The sequence below is a fragment of the Chanos chanos genome, chromosome 8 (assembly GCF_902362185.1).
Source record: "Chanos chanos chromosome 8, fChaCha1.1, whole genome shotgun sequence".
Classification (NCBI taxonomy): domain Eukaryota; kingdom Metazoa; phylum Chordata; class Actinopteri; order Gonorynchiformes; family Chanidae; genus Chanos; species Chanos chanos.
The window spans coordinates 6,246,958-6,261,598 of NC_044502.1; the positions used below are offsets into that span (position 1 = coordinate 6,246,958).

General features: G+C 41.2%; 1 protein-coding gene and 1 non-coding gene across 2 annotated transcripts; one reads left to right on the plus strand and one right to left on the minus strand.

Annotated features, from left to right (window-relative positions):
* Nucleotides 1-1,826: 1,826 nt before the first annotated feature.
* atg9a (ATG9 autophagy related 9 homolog A (S. cerevisiae)) lies at nucleotides 1,827-9,915 on the minus strand. The gene is made up of 16 exons (XM_030781765.1): nucleotides 9,804-9,915; nucleotides 9,398-9,470; nucleotides 8,662-8,813; nucleotides 8,248-8,291; nucleotides 7,817-7,881; nucleotides 7,344-7,493; nucleotides 6,947-7,088; nucleotides 5,967-6,715; nucleotides 5,515-5,668; nucleotides 5,147-5,326; nucleotides 4,700-4,939; nucleotides 4,281-4,501; nucleotides 3,864-3,981; nucleotides 3,510-3,714; nucleotides 2,756-2,898; nucleotides 1,827-2,409 (listed from the first exon to the last, which is right to left on the minus strand). Exons 3-16 carry the CDS (start codon nucleotides 8,762-8,764, stop codon nucleotides 2,401-2,403), a joined length of 2,523 nt encoding a protein of 840 aa, XP_030637625.1. The 5' UTR covers nucleotides 8,765-8,813; nucleotides 9,398-9,470; nucleotides 9,804-9,915; the 3' UTR covers nucleotides 1,827-2,400.
* A 4,135-nt stretch (nucleotides 9,916-14,050) lies between these two features.
* trnas-aga (transfer RNA serine (anticodon AGA)) lies at nucleotides 14,051-14,132 on the plus strand. Its single transcript has one exon. It is a non-coding gene; the product is annotated as a tRNA-Ser (tRNA).
* The last annotated feature ends 509 nt before the right edge of the window (nucleotides 14,133-14,641 follow it).

Sequence of the window (14,641 nt, forward strand, 5' to 3'; positions counted from 1 at the left end):
CAATCAGAATTTATCTCAGGAATGTGTATGTGTGTGTGTGTGTGTGTGTGTGGGGGGGGGGGGGGGGGGGGCATGTTTTGGTATCTTTCTGGGGACCAGAAGTCCTGTGCTGGTCCCCACTAGGAGAAAAATGTTTTTTCTAAACTATATTGTTGTTATTAATAAAACAAAAAGTGTCAAAACATTTCTTTGGTTAAGGTTAAGGTTAGGGTTAAGGATAGGTTAGTATTCTTTAGTGACAGGATGATGGAAGTCAATGGGAAGTCCCCACTAGGATATTAAAACAAATGTGTGTGTGTGTGTTTTGTAAAGGAGCCTGTAAAGTCTTAGTTGTAATTCATAAATTACACATTTTTATTGATGGATTTACAGCTGTACAAAATGTAAATATACAACACAGTCTATGTACTAAAAAAAAGACGCTGTGACAAACAATGCCAAAGGATAAGTTTACAAAGCCTTCTGTTTACTGCCGGTTTGGCAAACGTGATTTATGTACATGTTGCTGTCATGTCATATGGACTGGATTTCATGCATGTTTCCAGGAATTCTAGACACATTCTAGGTTAACACACACAAAAAGTGATTATTTTAAAATCAGGTAGCTAGTCTATGGGAATCTTAAAAAATGTACATGTCAAAATGTTTTATGCTTTTAGGGATGATTTCAAAATGCTTGGGATGAAACATGACTCCAGTTTAATACAGAAAAACATTAAAACAAAACAAACCAAATCCAAACCAAACCACAGCGTTCTGTCTCCCACTCGTTTGAGCGGTAGTTTAAAAAGATACTGAGGAGACTTGTCAAGTCATTGTCATATCATTCAAATAATAAAAAAAAAGATAAAACCAAAAAACCCCATAAACTGCAGGAACACTGAAAATGCAGTACACTTGTGACATGCTTGTTTCTCCTGAGCCTTAAGAAACAAACAGAATATCCTGATAGCTAGAAGCTCTCACTTAATGATGAGTTTGTAGGCACAAAACTTTAACTGAAAGGACAAAAACAAACAAACAAACAAACAAACAAAAACAAACACACACACACACACACACACAAAACACACTCACTCACATACACACACATACTACTCTCTTGTTACCTCTGAAGCATCCTTTGGGTTTAAAACATGTTAAAGTGCGGTCTCATTAAATGAGTGCAAACAGTAGAATAGAAAAGAGCATGCATTCTAAGGTGCGGTGTCTTTTCCAATGACATGCTTAAATAAGTTTTTTTTTTCTTTACTTTTTTTTTCCCCTCAAGCCACAAGCTGGCTTGGACAAAAAAGAAAAATAAAAAGAGAGAGAAAAAAAGAATATTTGTGCTTCAAACTTACTATGGCACAGCTTTGCAATTAAAAAAAAAAATAGCAATTAAAAAAAATAGCATTAGTCACCAATGTCAAATTATGTTCAAGCATTACTTATAGACTATCTATTATTATTTTTGATTTGATCGCTCCATTTCTGCTGTCAAGGTTTCCTTTTGTCTACAACTACAGACAATGAGTGTCACGTCGAAAAGTACACCTCAGTATAGCTCTACAACACATTTGACCAGATTTTCTAACTGATGATAAAGCAACTTGGCTTTTCTTCTCTTTTTTTTTTTTAAACCGTCCATCTAAAAGCATCTTCACAAATTATTGGATTTATTAAAACTTAACAAAATGGACATTCATGTTTTGTTTTGTTTTGTTTTGTTTTTTCATTAAAAAAAAAAAAAGCAAATTACAAGTGCAAATGTTTGCTTAATGTACTTTTGCAAAACATTTGTGAGATGTTTTAGATGGAGAATTAAAACAAATAACATACTTAATCCAGTCTTCTCTAGTTTCTACAATTTTATTTTTCAATCACCATGTTTTCGACTTGGCTTACCTTTGTATTAAAAAAATCACCTGAATCGTATAACACGATATGAGCTGATTAACGAAACGTCTTGGTCTTTCGTCCTTCTGCGTTCCCTAAATTTCTTTCCCAATGCAGTACGCTGATCACTAAATACTTAATAATACTTAATTCCCTTCGTTTCCGGGAACATTCTGTTTTGTCCCCAACCCTCCCCCAATGTCTCTGCATGTGGAATTACTGTTTGTGTATGGAATTACTATTTTATTTTACTATTAATGATGGGGATGATGAATAATCTGTCGGATTATGCTCTTTTAAAGTAGTACCCATAAGTAGCACTGGGATGTCCACTTGAGATCCATAGTAAATGTCATAAAACTAACTGAAAATATCATGAAGAAATGTCAGCATAATGAGTTCTGGACTTGCACTCAGGTCCAATAAATATAACATTTTTTGTGATTAAAGTTCATAAGAAGAATGTCAGTAGTTGGTTGCCTGCAAAAGTCCCTTCTGAACACAGCTCTGATGGCATTAGTGTTATGTGACCTGTAAAGGGACAGAAATACAGGAAATCAGCACATTCATTGCACTTGTAAAACAAGAACATTAAAAAAGCCAAACACCTGTGATCTAAGTCAGCACGGCTGGCCCAGCAAACCTCTTTTAACTGGTAATGCGCAAACTATTAATAAGCTGATTTCTCTGTTTTTACAGTACACTAGTGGGTACACCTTAGGTAAAAGTACATTGACCAACATTTGTAAACAATCTCAAATGAACAAATTCAACACTGGTGTAGAATATCCAGGTCTTGGATGCTTTTTTTTCCAAAAACTTAGTGCAGACGTTGTTGTAGTGCCCTGGTTTTACAGACTGCGGGTCAGTGCTATACCTTATGAATGTGTGGTGGTAGTTCGTCATCTGAGCCCTCCTCTGGAACTGGCTCGTGGTGTCGGCCCGTCTGGGTCTCCTCTGTCCAGCCCCCCATGGGAACCCTGGGCGTCCTCTGGATTCGAGAGCTCCCACACAGCGACTCTAATGGGACACATGCTTCAGTTAATCATCAAACGTTATAATTTTACACTAGCACCCATTAAGAAATATAACGGACCGTTGAAGAGGTGGGTTACAAAAATGCTGCTCTTGTAGACTTTAAGAGCCAAGTGCTGAATTCTCTGTGTAAACTTATAGGGGCTTGCATACAAAAGAACCAGATCTGTGAAAGAGGACAGTGAGCATATTGAATCATTACCTGATAACAGCCATAAGCATTCATTCAACACAGTGAGCCGCTGGTGGACTGGTTATTGCAACTCTGTGGATTTATGACTGTAACTCGATGCAATAAAATCATAATCCTTTATACCTATGACAGAACTAAGCAAAACTTGGGCACCAATTTTCTCTCACACACCTCATTCGAACTTTGTTTTACGAGGGACAATATAAAACCAGACAAGATGGTGATTCACTGAAGAAGCAGTTCACCAAAAAGGGCAACCAAGGCCCCTTGAGGCTCTTAAATATAGAATGCTGATTGGCCAGTCACCAGCCCAGAAGCAGCACAGTTTACACAATGCTAATGGGTTGTACAAATGCCAGGATTCTGAGTCTGGTTCCAAATTCCATCTGTTTTATTCTGGTACCTGTTGTGCCCCCATAGCGGCGTTGGCCGCTCATCTGCAGTGCTGCCCCCTCCTGGTTTGGCGTACCACCAAAGGGGAAGGTGTTGGAACGCGGCAGATTGTGAGACGCCTCTGGGTCATCGTGGACGCTCTCGCTGCTCTCGTCACTCTCCTGCCTGTGCCACGTGTGTCGAGACACCTCCCTGCGCGACTGCTGCTTATGAAGCTAAACAGGAACGCGCGAACATTTTCACTGAATTAGCCTTATTCAGGCCACAGATGTGGGTATACATCTCAAACTACCCAGAAACGTTTAAAAAGGCAGAAAAATTGAGTATATTTGAGACCTTCAACAGGTTATGTGTGTGCTGTTACCTCATGCATATAGAGGGCATGAATGCTCATCTCTGTGGAGGCATATTCAGAGAGGACCATGCTAGTCAGCTGACCTTCCCAAGCACTACTGCCAGAGCTAACAGTGCGGGCATCGGTGCTGAGGGATTAAAGAAATATTTGGATAGTGGAGGAAAGGGAAAGAGAGAGAGAGAGAGAGAGAGATTAGAATGGAAAGAGTGATGTAACACTTCGGCAATTCGGAGAGGACTCGGAGTGAATTTAGCTTTAGATAATCCATAAATCTCCTAGTCTGAAAAAATCCAAATAAATTTATGTAAAATGACCAATGAACGTAGACCAGATTTGGTCCTCTCAAATGACTACTGGTAGAGTAAAATAATAAGTGGCGTAAACGGTTTATGAAATCAGGAGCGCGTGAAGGAACCTGGTTCTTACCCTGATCCTGCCATAGCTCGGCCTGCGGCCACAGCGGGGTGGTCTGGTCTGGGCACCCGAGCAGAGGCGTAGCTGCCCCGCAGGTTCAGGCTGGCGCTCAGGGGCGAGAGGGATCGTAAGGCAGATGCTCCCTCGTTCATGCCGATGGACCCGTCCCGTCCGAGGTGGAGAGAGGCCAGGGAGGGTGGTCCAGCCAAAAGGTTGGCAATCAGACTGCGAGGCTAAATATAACACATGGCTTCATCAGTAACAGGTGCTGATAGAATATTCCGAACAATAAAAGAGGTTGGTTTGGTTCCCCATAATGGGGAAAAGAAGTAGAACTTGAGCCAACTGTCTGATATGTCTGCCATATTCAAATAGTTCACTCCTTAAATGAGAACCAGAAGGTATGATTACGCACAATCACGCAAGCCTACCTCTGACTCAGATTGCAGTGACTGCGTGGACGTGAAGGCAAGGTTTTCCGACGTCGCTCCCAATTGTCCAGCGGCGGCCTCACGGTGCACTTTTTCCTTAAGCTGGCTGATAAAGTGTGTGCTCTCACGTGGAGGCTGCCAGTGAGGGTTAGTGATGGCAAAATGCATGAGGGACAACTCCGTTTTCCCGTCTTCAGCCTGCTGGTAGATGGATGCCTCAGTCTTCCCTGCAGACATCCACTGCAACCAGACAGAACGTCATTAGATTAGTGCAAGTACTAGAGAGAACATTAGATCAGTCAAACACCACTGCTTGTTTTTAAGAAGGCGAACTATTTGGACTGACATCTAACCCTCTACTGAAGACAGATACACAAGAGTTCTTTAAGACATGGACAACATTCTCAGATGTGAACAAATGTAGTGGATCAGATGTCAGGGTTGTACCGCGGGATGTCCATGCTGACGGACGTCCATCTGTGCAAAGGAACAGGTGTCCCCGACCCCCACCACCTCCACGGTGAAGTTCCTGAAGAAATCGATAATCTCAAGCGATTTACGGCGAAGACAGAAGATAAGGATGAAAGGAGTAATGACAGGACTTAGCAGTTCCTCCAGAATAAACACCTGGAACAAAACAGAGACCGGGAAAGATAATCATTTGATGATATATAAATTATTTATCTAACTTATATTTATCTAATAGGTAGAGTACTTGAAAAGAGATTTTGTAGATTTGCGTCAGCTGTCTTCTGTCTAAGCTGTCTTGCCTGAGCGGATTAAGGTACGATTAACTTGTCTTTTCAAAAACTTACAGCTTTGTACTGGAAGAGCTGGGCGAACTCATCTCTGGTCTCATAACGGTGTGCGTTCCCCTGCCAATGGTCAGGCATGTAATGGATATGGGCTAGGATCACCTTCAGGAGCTGCTCCGGGCAGAACACCATATGCTTATCTGGAATAAATGATCTGTCGAACAGAACACACACAATGCAAGACACCTCAACACCTCATACAACTTTGATAACATTTCTTTTGCTTTTCGAGGTTAACACTAAACTGTTACCTACACCAGCTGATTCAAACAAATGATTTCTTGAGGTTCTTTGTCAATCATCAGCAGCCTATCCTGTTGTGCTATCTCTTCTGAAGCCCTAGAACTGCTTGAAACCTAAGCTTTTTCTCAGGTCCCCCTATATCACACTGTGTTCTAATTTATAACATCCCCCCGCCACCCTAATGTTCCTCTATTTCTGTGGGAACAAACCTGCAGATTGTGATGCAGACTCCAAGCAGGGTAATACTGCTGAGGACATGTTCTACGGCCAGGACATCCTCATCATAAACAGTTAGAGTGATGAGCACAGCGAGGATGGAGCCGGCGAAGAACGCAACGTTCTTGGCCACCACCGTAAGCAGCGGCGACATGAAGCAATTCATGTACTTTGAGGAGGCCTTGTAGCCCTTGCTGAGACGAGACATCAGTTCATGGTCCAGTTCATTGAAATGGCGCAGGTAGCAACGGCCGTACAAAGACCAGCACCGGGCACCCAGGCTTCCCGGTTCCCGTTTAATGACTTCTGTGTAGCTGAAGAACGCATAGAGGATCTGCCAGATCAAGATCACGGGACAAAGGAGTAAGTTGGCGATTCCGATCCACAAGATCCTTGAGCTTAACCGGTCCGCCAGTTCTAAACGGTTCCCTCCACGCTTGTACTCGGACTTCAAGCTCCATTCGTTTTCAAAGAGGGAGCCTGGACCCCAAAAGAAAATGAGCTCAAAGTTGTACTTCAGTCCACGTGTGTAGAAGACAGTGTCACCTAGCATAGGAAGGCTGAAGCGAATAGGGAGAAGGGATTTGTTGACCATGGCTACCATGTAGTTTTTGAAACGTAGTATGCGGTGGTAGATGTCCAGTTCAGTCAGCTCTTTTTTGTGAATGCATATCTGATGCTCTTTCTGGATCTCAATGATACGCGCCTGCACCTCCTGCCATGTGAAATAAGGGAGATCTGCCTACAGGGAGGGGAAAACGGCAAGTTATACGTAACACAGATCAAACGTTTGAAAAACGCAATCGATGCAGGTTTCAGCGGGAAGTCGGAAAGCAACAGAAAATATTCTGTCAAAACTAGATGCTCAACAAGTGACCTGGCTGTCCAGATGAAAGATTGAAATACTTCATTTGCATTTGCGTGCTACATCTCAGCACTGCTGAACTGTAAGAAAAACGCCACGTTGACTTACCATTGAAACTTTGAGAGCATTGATGTAGAAAGATCGGATCTCCCAGTAACAGCAGATGTTGTAGATGAATTTGACAAGGCGGTGAAGCCAGAAAACTCCAGAGATCACCAAGATGAAGATAACAAACACATTGTTACGGATACTGAAAGAGAAGCCAACAATAAAAGAAAAAAATTTTTGGCTGACTCAAAAGCAGGCAGGTTTAACTGTCAGTATTCAAAATATGAAGCAAGAACAAAACCAGCAAGAATACAGATCCACAGGACAAGAAATCTGAAGAATTCTGCTTTGTAGTGGAATTGTTTAGTTAAAGTAAAATCCACTGTCACCTAAGAAACCAGAGCGGGACTAATAAACATTATCCAAGCTAACAAGTCCAAGGAGTCATGAGACTTACCGAGCACTGCACACTTCCATAGGTAGGAAAGCATCCGGAAGTGTCACCTTTGAAGAGTTAGTGTGAATCACAAATTTGTTGGCAAACAGGATGTCATAATCCACACAGTTTGCCAGAAACACAGTGAACGCCACCACGAAGACCAGTTGGCTGAAGAGAAATATGACAAATTGCAGGATAAAAGGCTTCGGTTCATCATAGTTTTGTCTTATTTTGAAGAGAAAATCCATTTATCTACCAAGTCACTAGCATCCTAAATAGTATTTTACTTCGTGTATGACCCCTTGCATTTGCTTTGATAACCAATGGGATCAAACTTCCTTTCCGTACAGATTTACCTTCAAGTAAAAATACTAAACAGCAGTTTTTGATATTTACAACCTTATTCTTCCTGTTTGTAGTTGCTTTTTATGACTGTAATGATTAACTGTCATGCAGAGTTTATTTCCTTTTTTCAAGTTCACTGTACTTACACAAGCTCAAATATCTCCCCCAGCAGCATACAGGTCAATCCATTCTTCTGATGCATATTATAGGCGTAGAATTAAAGGTTAAAGAAAAGCAGTAATTCATTGGATGAATTAAGTGACAGACTCAAACCTACTCCATGGCGCTTCCCAATGTTAAAGTGCACTGCGAACTCAAAAGCACTGACTTGTCACATCATCTGAATTGTTAATGTTTATTTGTTTGTTTATTGTTTTTAGTAACTCTCTCACAATAACGACGTAACGTACACCTAAACTTCTTTTTCTGTTGGTCACTGGAAATGTTACAAAACATATTTATGCCTGTTCTAAAGCAGCCACTGAAGAATTGTTGTTTTGAGTTCATAACAAAATCTGTTTCAAGTGGTCTCAGCACTGGCTACCACGGGTCATTTGCAAATTGGAAGGAAGGATATTCGCTGGAAGAAAAGGTCCAAGTTCTCTATGTGATGCCATTGAGCTGGATTGTGAGGGGAAAAAAAACAACAACAATACATTAATCATAATCGAGACGGAGTACTCATGCAGTGTCTCTGTTTCAGTCAGTCAGTATCTACTCATGGGTGCATCAAGTTGTTAATATGACATAGCCTAACCAGTGTCTTGGAGCTATGTATGCATGGCACCCTGGTTAATGGTCTGGTTCTTTTTTCCCAAAAAAAGTGAAGCAATTTTACTATGGGCCAATAAAGGCTAGGAAAATATTAATAGACTCCGAGGTCTGGCACTTGCGTCCTAAATGAACGCCAAAGCTAATGATACCAACAGCTGTCCAAACTGGTCAACGCACTCTCCATATTTTAGCTCGTGTTTATGTATATGTATCATACGTTTAGATCCCTCTGGCACGTGGACGAGTAGATTCTCCTCTCCGGGTGGAGAGTCGCTGTAAGATGCCTCCAAACGCTGGTACTCGGTGTCAAAGTGGGCCATGGTGCGGTTAACCTCAGTATCCCACGTCACACTCAAGTCTGTCAACAAGCTAAATGGTATGAGAAAAATATGTCAGTACGGTTGAATTAAAGCTGCTTGGAACGTGAAATGAATTTATTCAAATACATTTCAGAAGAATTTCGGTTTTTATTTCTCGCACTGACGTAGTCACAACAGAAACGGAGCGAGTAACTTATGTTTTATAGGCACTCCTAAAATAGCAGCTTGTCCAAAAAGAAGCAAAGGAAAAGAACAGAAAGGCTTTTAACATGTGGCTCGGAGTTTTTGTTTATCGATTCATAAGAAGGTTTACGTCAATAAGATGATGGCTGAAGCGCATGCCTCGTATTACCTAAGCATGCTAGATATTTTTCAAGAAAAAATATGGCGAGTATATTTAGTTGCGACATTGTTGGGAAACTGTGCAGATTTGACTATAGCACACATGTTTTAAGAAATGAATCTCAGAAACTCAGGTGAGACAAGACAACCGTGATATGTACGTGACTTTTTCTAATCTGAAATTCCCGAGTTCCCGAAGCATTTGAGACAATGTAGCTGTGCGACCGGAAGACATCCTGCCTTATCCTCCATTATACTAAATGAACAAAACATTTTTATTATATAGCATACCTCCATTCCAGATTCGGTCAGCATAGACCACGGGAGTCATTCCATTGTGTAGTCTATGTTCCTTTGGCCTCTTCTGAACATAAGGCAAAAAAAAAATGCGGCATCAGCTACTGTTTACCCCAACGAAACAGCCTAGCTGTTCTGCGTAGGCTAATGCAAACCAAGACCTACGAACTGGCAATGTAGACTGCGAAAAATTAACAGTCCAAAGTAATATATATCTATAATTGATTTATTAGGTTTTCATGAACCTTAACGTGAAGTCACCAGGGCATTTCATCAACGCACAGTATAAATAAAGAGATTACGAAAGAACAACAATAGAAAATACCGATTAAGGTTACTCAGGAATCAGGATAACTGCGGTATTACTGGCCTGGAAGAGACATCTCTCTCGGATACTCACCTTGTCTTTGAAATAAACTGGCTGATTCAATGGTTATAAAGTCGATTACTGTGTAAATTCCCTTTTGTATGTCGCCTGAGTCATTATTTTGCTTTCATTTCTTCAAACATTCTCACTGTCGGCCTCACCCCCGATAAGAATTTCACCCAATCATAGTACAGTTATTTAAGATTGAGCGTAAAGAGCCCAATGAAACATAGAGGCGGGTCTTTCTTAAGCTTTCGCAAACAATCAACAACATTGAACTGGCCCAACAGCGTATGACGCGTAACTCGTCAAGAACTCTTAATGGTCTCTATGGAAAATATGATTGTAAGATATTATAGAATGTATGTCTGGGCCTGTCGTAATTTGATCAGATTAGTTAAATATGGAACCGTCGGTTGTTACCTGTTTATTTTACTTCTTACCGGATTTTGCCTCATGTTTGAAATCAGCATCAAGTCTCTGCTGTGTTGGCCAATTAGATACATTGCAGTTACATATAATTTTAGCTTGTCAAAAAAGACATCTAGTGGATAACCATGATATTGCAGCAGTAGGGTTTGCCTTTTTTTTTGGTTTGTTTGTTTTTTAAACTATTACGTGCTATTTGCTGCCATCTTCTGGATGACTCCAGTATTGCTCAGAACACAGTCCTCACACCAGTTTAACATCGAGCAGTGACGTTTAACGCTACATTCTCAGGAATACAAGAAGCAAACAGAAATCTGGAGTGCAAAACGTGCGTTAAAACTATACGCAAACAAACAAATTACAAAAGTGGCAAAACAAGGAATCTATATCATGTCTCTAAATATTTTCTGTTTACCTGTTTTTGTTTTGATGCAAGCGTATTTGTAATTTCAGTCATTCTCTTTACTGAACTGAATATTCATGTGTTTAAAAAAGGTGGTGACAGATGGCTCTTTGTCTTGAATCTCACTCTGTTTGCTCCTCTGATTGTCTCTTACCATTTCATCATTCATGGCCACAACGCGTGCACACACAGACACACACACACACACAGACACACACACACACACACACACACAAGCCTATGAATTCTGATTTGTTTCAGACGATTTTCACTCAGCAGATCATTTAAAAGATACTGATCTGTTTCTGTGCAGTAACTCTACAATTGTGCAATTTTTGCGTGTTAACCTCATTACCAAACAAGAACTTGGATGAGTATAAGTATGACTAACTGCTTAAGTGAACACATACGCCATAACAACATGACATGAATGCACTATAACATCTCCTTCCCACTCTTAGTGATTATGTTATAGTATCATAGAGACGGACTTAATTATTGGATGCCTTCTGCTTGTTACACCAATACAATGCAGTAAATTGCTGAAAGCACAGTTTCAGTGTGGTTACTGGAAACTATTGCTGTAGGTACACCATACTTTAATTTGCATAAAAACAAAACAGCTCAGCGTATACTATACTGAGAGAGATAATGAGTAAATGAGCAAATGCCTTTGATTAATGAGTGGTGTATGCAAATGGCAGGACCAGACACTTGACTTCTGGGGTCTTAGTTCATGTTTACTTTGTACGGTTGATTAAAAAGCCGCATTTGAGAAGAGCGACAGTCTTTCTCTCCTAAACACTCTTTTTTTATGCACTCATGCTGATCTGACATGAAAATAATACAGCCATTATTCTACACAACTGAGCAAGCCGAACCACGGACATACTGTAACGCTACACACACACTCACACATACATACACACACACACACTAACACACACACACACACACTCACACACACAGTCACACACACACAGTCACACACACTCACACACACACTCACACACACACATGCGCACACACACACACACACGCGCACACACACACACACTCATACTCACACACACACACACACACACAGACACACACACACACGCACACTCACACACAGACACACATACACACGCTAACACTCACTCACACACACACACTCACACATACATACACACACACACACACACTCACACACACACAGTCACACACACTCACACGCGCGCACACACACACACACACTCACACTCACACACACACACACATACACACACACACACACAAACACACACACACACACACACACACACTCACACACACACACGCACACTCACACACATACACACACACACACGCACACACATACACACACACACATTTTTCCCTTCTTTTGCATAGCACCATGATTTAGAGTCTGTCAGCCTACCATATGTGTCAGTGTGTTTGTGTATTTAGTGTAATTAAATTTGTCGACCATCTGTCCCAGAACTGTCAAAGGACACCCATCCTCTAAATCACACTGTGAATAAAAGCTAACTCTCCAATACTGCTATTACAATATGGCTTGACACAATTCACCTGCTGCTCTCATGTAAACTCACCAAGTTAAAACATTGGCTGAAAAATAGTGCAAAAGGAAACCTGTGTGTTTCTGAAACTATATCAGAACAATCAGTGAAAGATTGCATGCAATGCATAGGATCTCTTAAATCTGTTATTGTGGTGGGATAACAGCCTGCATTACTAATCTGACTGCAAGTCCGACCATCGTAATCCAGTCATTATTTTGAACAGGCTAATTTAATCTGTTGGGGGTGGGATTCCAAGTCATTTGGGTTAATCTGAGACTGAAAGGCAAAGTATACTAATAACATCAAACTGCTGACTCCGGTACCATTGGCTATAAAATACAGACACATTTCAATAACCATTTTTAAAGATAGATGGGTGAACAGATAAATATTTTGCACAGTTTTCATTCAGTTCTGAAGCAAATCAGGGTCCTGATCATTTTGCAGTTCCTTTACAATATTATATAGCCAGAGCATTGCTATCACAGCTTTTAATTTGATTATATGACATCCTGTCATAGTATGATGGACATGAAGGGGGAGGGGCTGTGAGGAAAAACCTGAGACCCCCCCCTCCACTGGGTGCAAAGTAGCCTGTATGAGGTCATTCCTGTTGGGAACCCAAATTAAATTGAGCACAGCCCACTCTGCAGGCTTCTAGGGGACTGCTGGGAATGACATCACACCCTTCCTCCCTGAGGCGTATTGCTTTACTTCCAATTAACTCTTTGCCCACTACCACAGAAACAGAAGCGTAAAAACTATATGTGTGTGTTTGTGTGTAAGTGAGTGAGTGCAAGAGTGAGAGAGAGAGAGAGAGAGACAGACAGAGAGAGAGAGAGAGAGAATGAAATGTATGGGAAGAGGGATTTATAACAGTTTTATTTATAGAGCTTCTCCATCACCGAACATTGTAACACTCTACTGTAACTGTCTACTCAGCACTTGCTGGTATGATCATATTAATAACAGAGCAGGGGTTCACCATATAGGAGCCTTTCTTCTAACTAGACCTTTTCTATTAATGATTAACCTGTACCTGAGGAAGGGGGTGGGGGTGGGTGGGGTGGCTGAGGAAAGATGGCATTATTCAGGAGGGCTGGGATCAAGCAATAGATTAATTTCCTGCTTGTCCATGCTGGATTCAGAGGATAAATCAACCCATAATGCCCCCACCCCCACCCCCCTCTCTCTTTCCCTCTGTGCGTTTGTATGTTTTAGACAGGTCAGCTGAGGGGGCTTTAGTGTGTGCTTCCCTCTGAATATTTTCATATCAAGGATTGGTAAGGATAAAGGTGTATACAGGCATATGTAGGTCATACATTCATTACTTTATTGGAATTTAATTCATCCATTCCCCAGCTGCCCAAGCCAAGTGTGTCAGGTCAGATTTTTATGCTGCGAGTTTATTTATGTCAAAAGACCGTGTTTCTGAGTATTAAACAAGCCACAGAAATTCCAGTATTCACAAAAGCCGGTGACTTGTGGACGAACTTTCCAATGTTGTGGGCGCAATGAAAAAACAACTGGTGTGGAGGAAACACTATACTTTACAGCAGGAACAGAGCATTGCATTCTACACAAAACTTACTTCTCTTCTTCAAAACAAAATATTTCAACCTATTGACAACTTATTTATTAACCGAAAGGACATTGTTTAGTACACATTTGCTATTTCTGTGTAACTCTTCATTTCTCCTTCCTCTCCATGGCCTTCCCGTTTAGCCTAATCACATTAAGTTTCAGGGTCACTCCTGGCAAAATCCTCAGAAGACCAGCACTAAGGAGAGACAGCAGGAGAAGTGACTCTAACCTTAGACATATGAAAGAAGCTCAGGTATAGCCGGCCGCCACAATGCGACAAATGTTGCAGGTGTGTGGTTGTCGTGGCCGAGTGGTTAAGGCGATGGACTAGAAATCCATTGGGGTCTCCCCGCGCAGGTTCGAATCCTGCCGACAACGAGCGTTTTGACTGTTACCTGCAATGCAATTGGCTTAGCAATCTGTTCCAAAGTATGAACTAAATTCCAATAAAGTAATGAATGCATGTTTCATATGTGTTTGTATATACCATCACTTCTAAAATTCTGGGCTGCGGACTGGCGCCGGGGTGGGGCGAAAAAACTGCCAGGTCACAGCCCTCTTGACTGAACTTCTTGCTTTGAAAAGCATTCCCTCCTGTGAGAACTTGCTTAACATTCTAGAAACTTGAATAAAATGTTACTATCTTCATCTGGCGAGTGACCGAAGCACCGAGCATAATTTGACGTGCGTAGCGGTAGGGTTCTGCGGACCGGCAGTTTCTTTATCGCAGACCGGCGCGTCATAGTTTGAGAAGATACGGTATACAAAGCCTCTTCTTGACTTACGACCATCCATACATACGACCAAAACGAAAAACTGTGTAAATTTAAAAATAACAAGGAAAAAATATATATGGAAATATCACATATTGTTCTTCCATCCCTAGC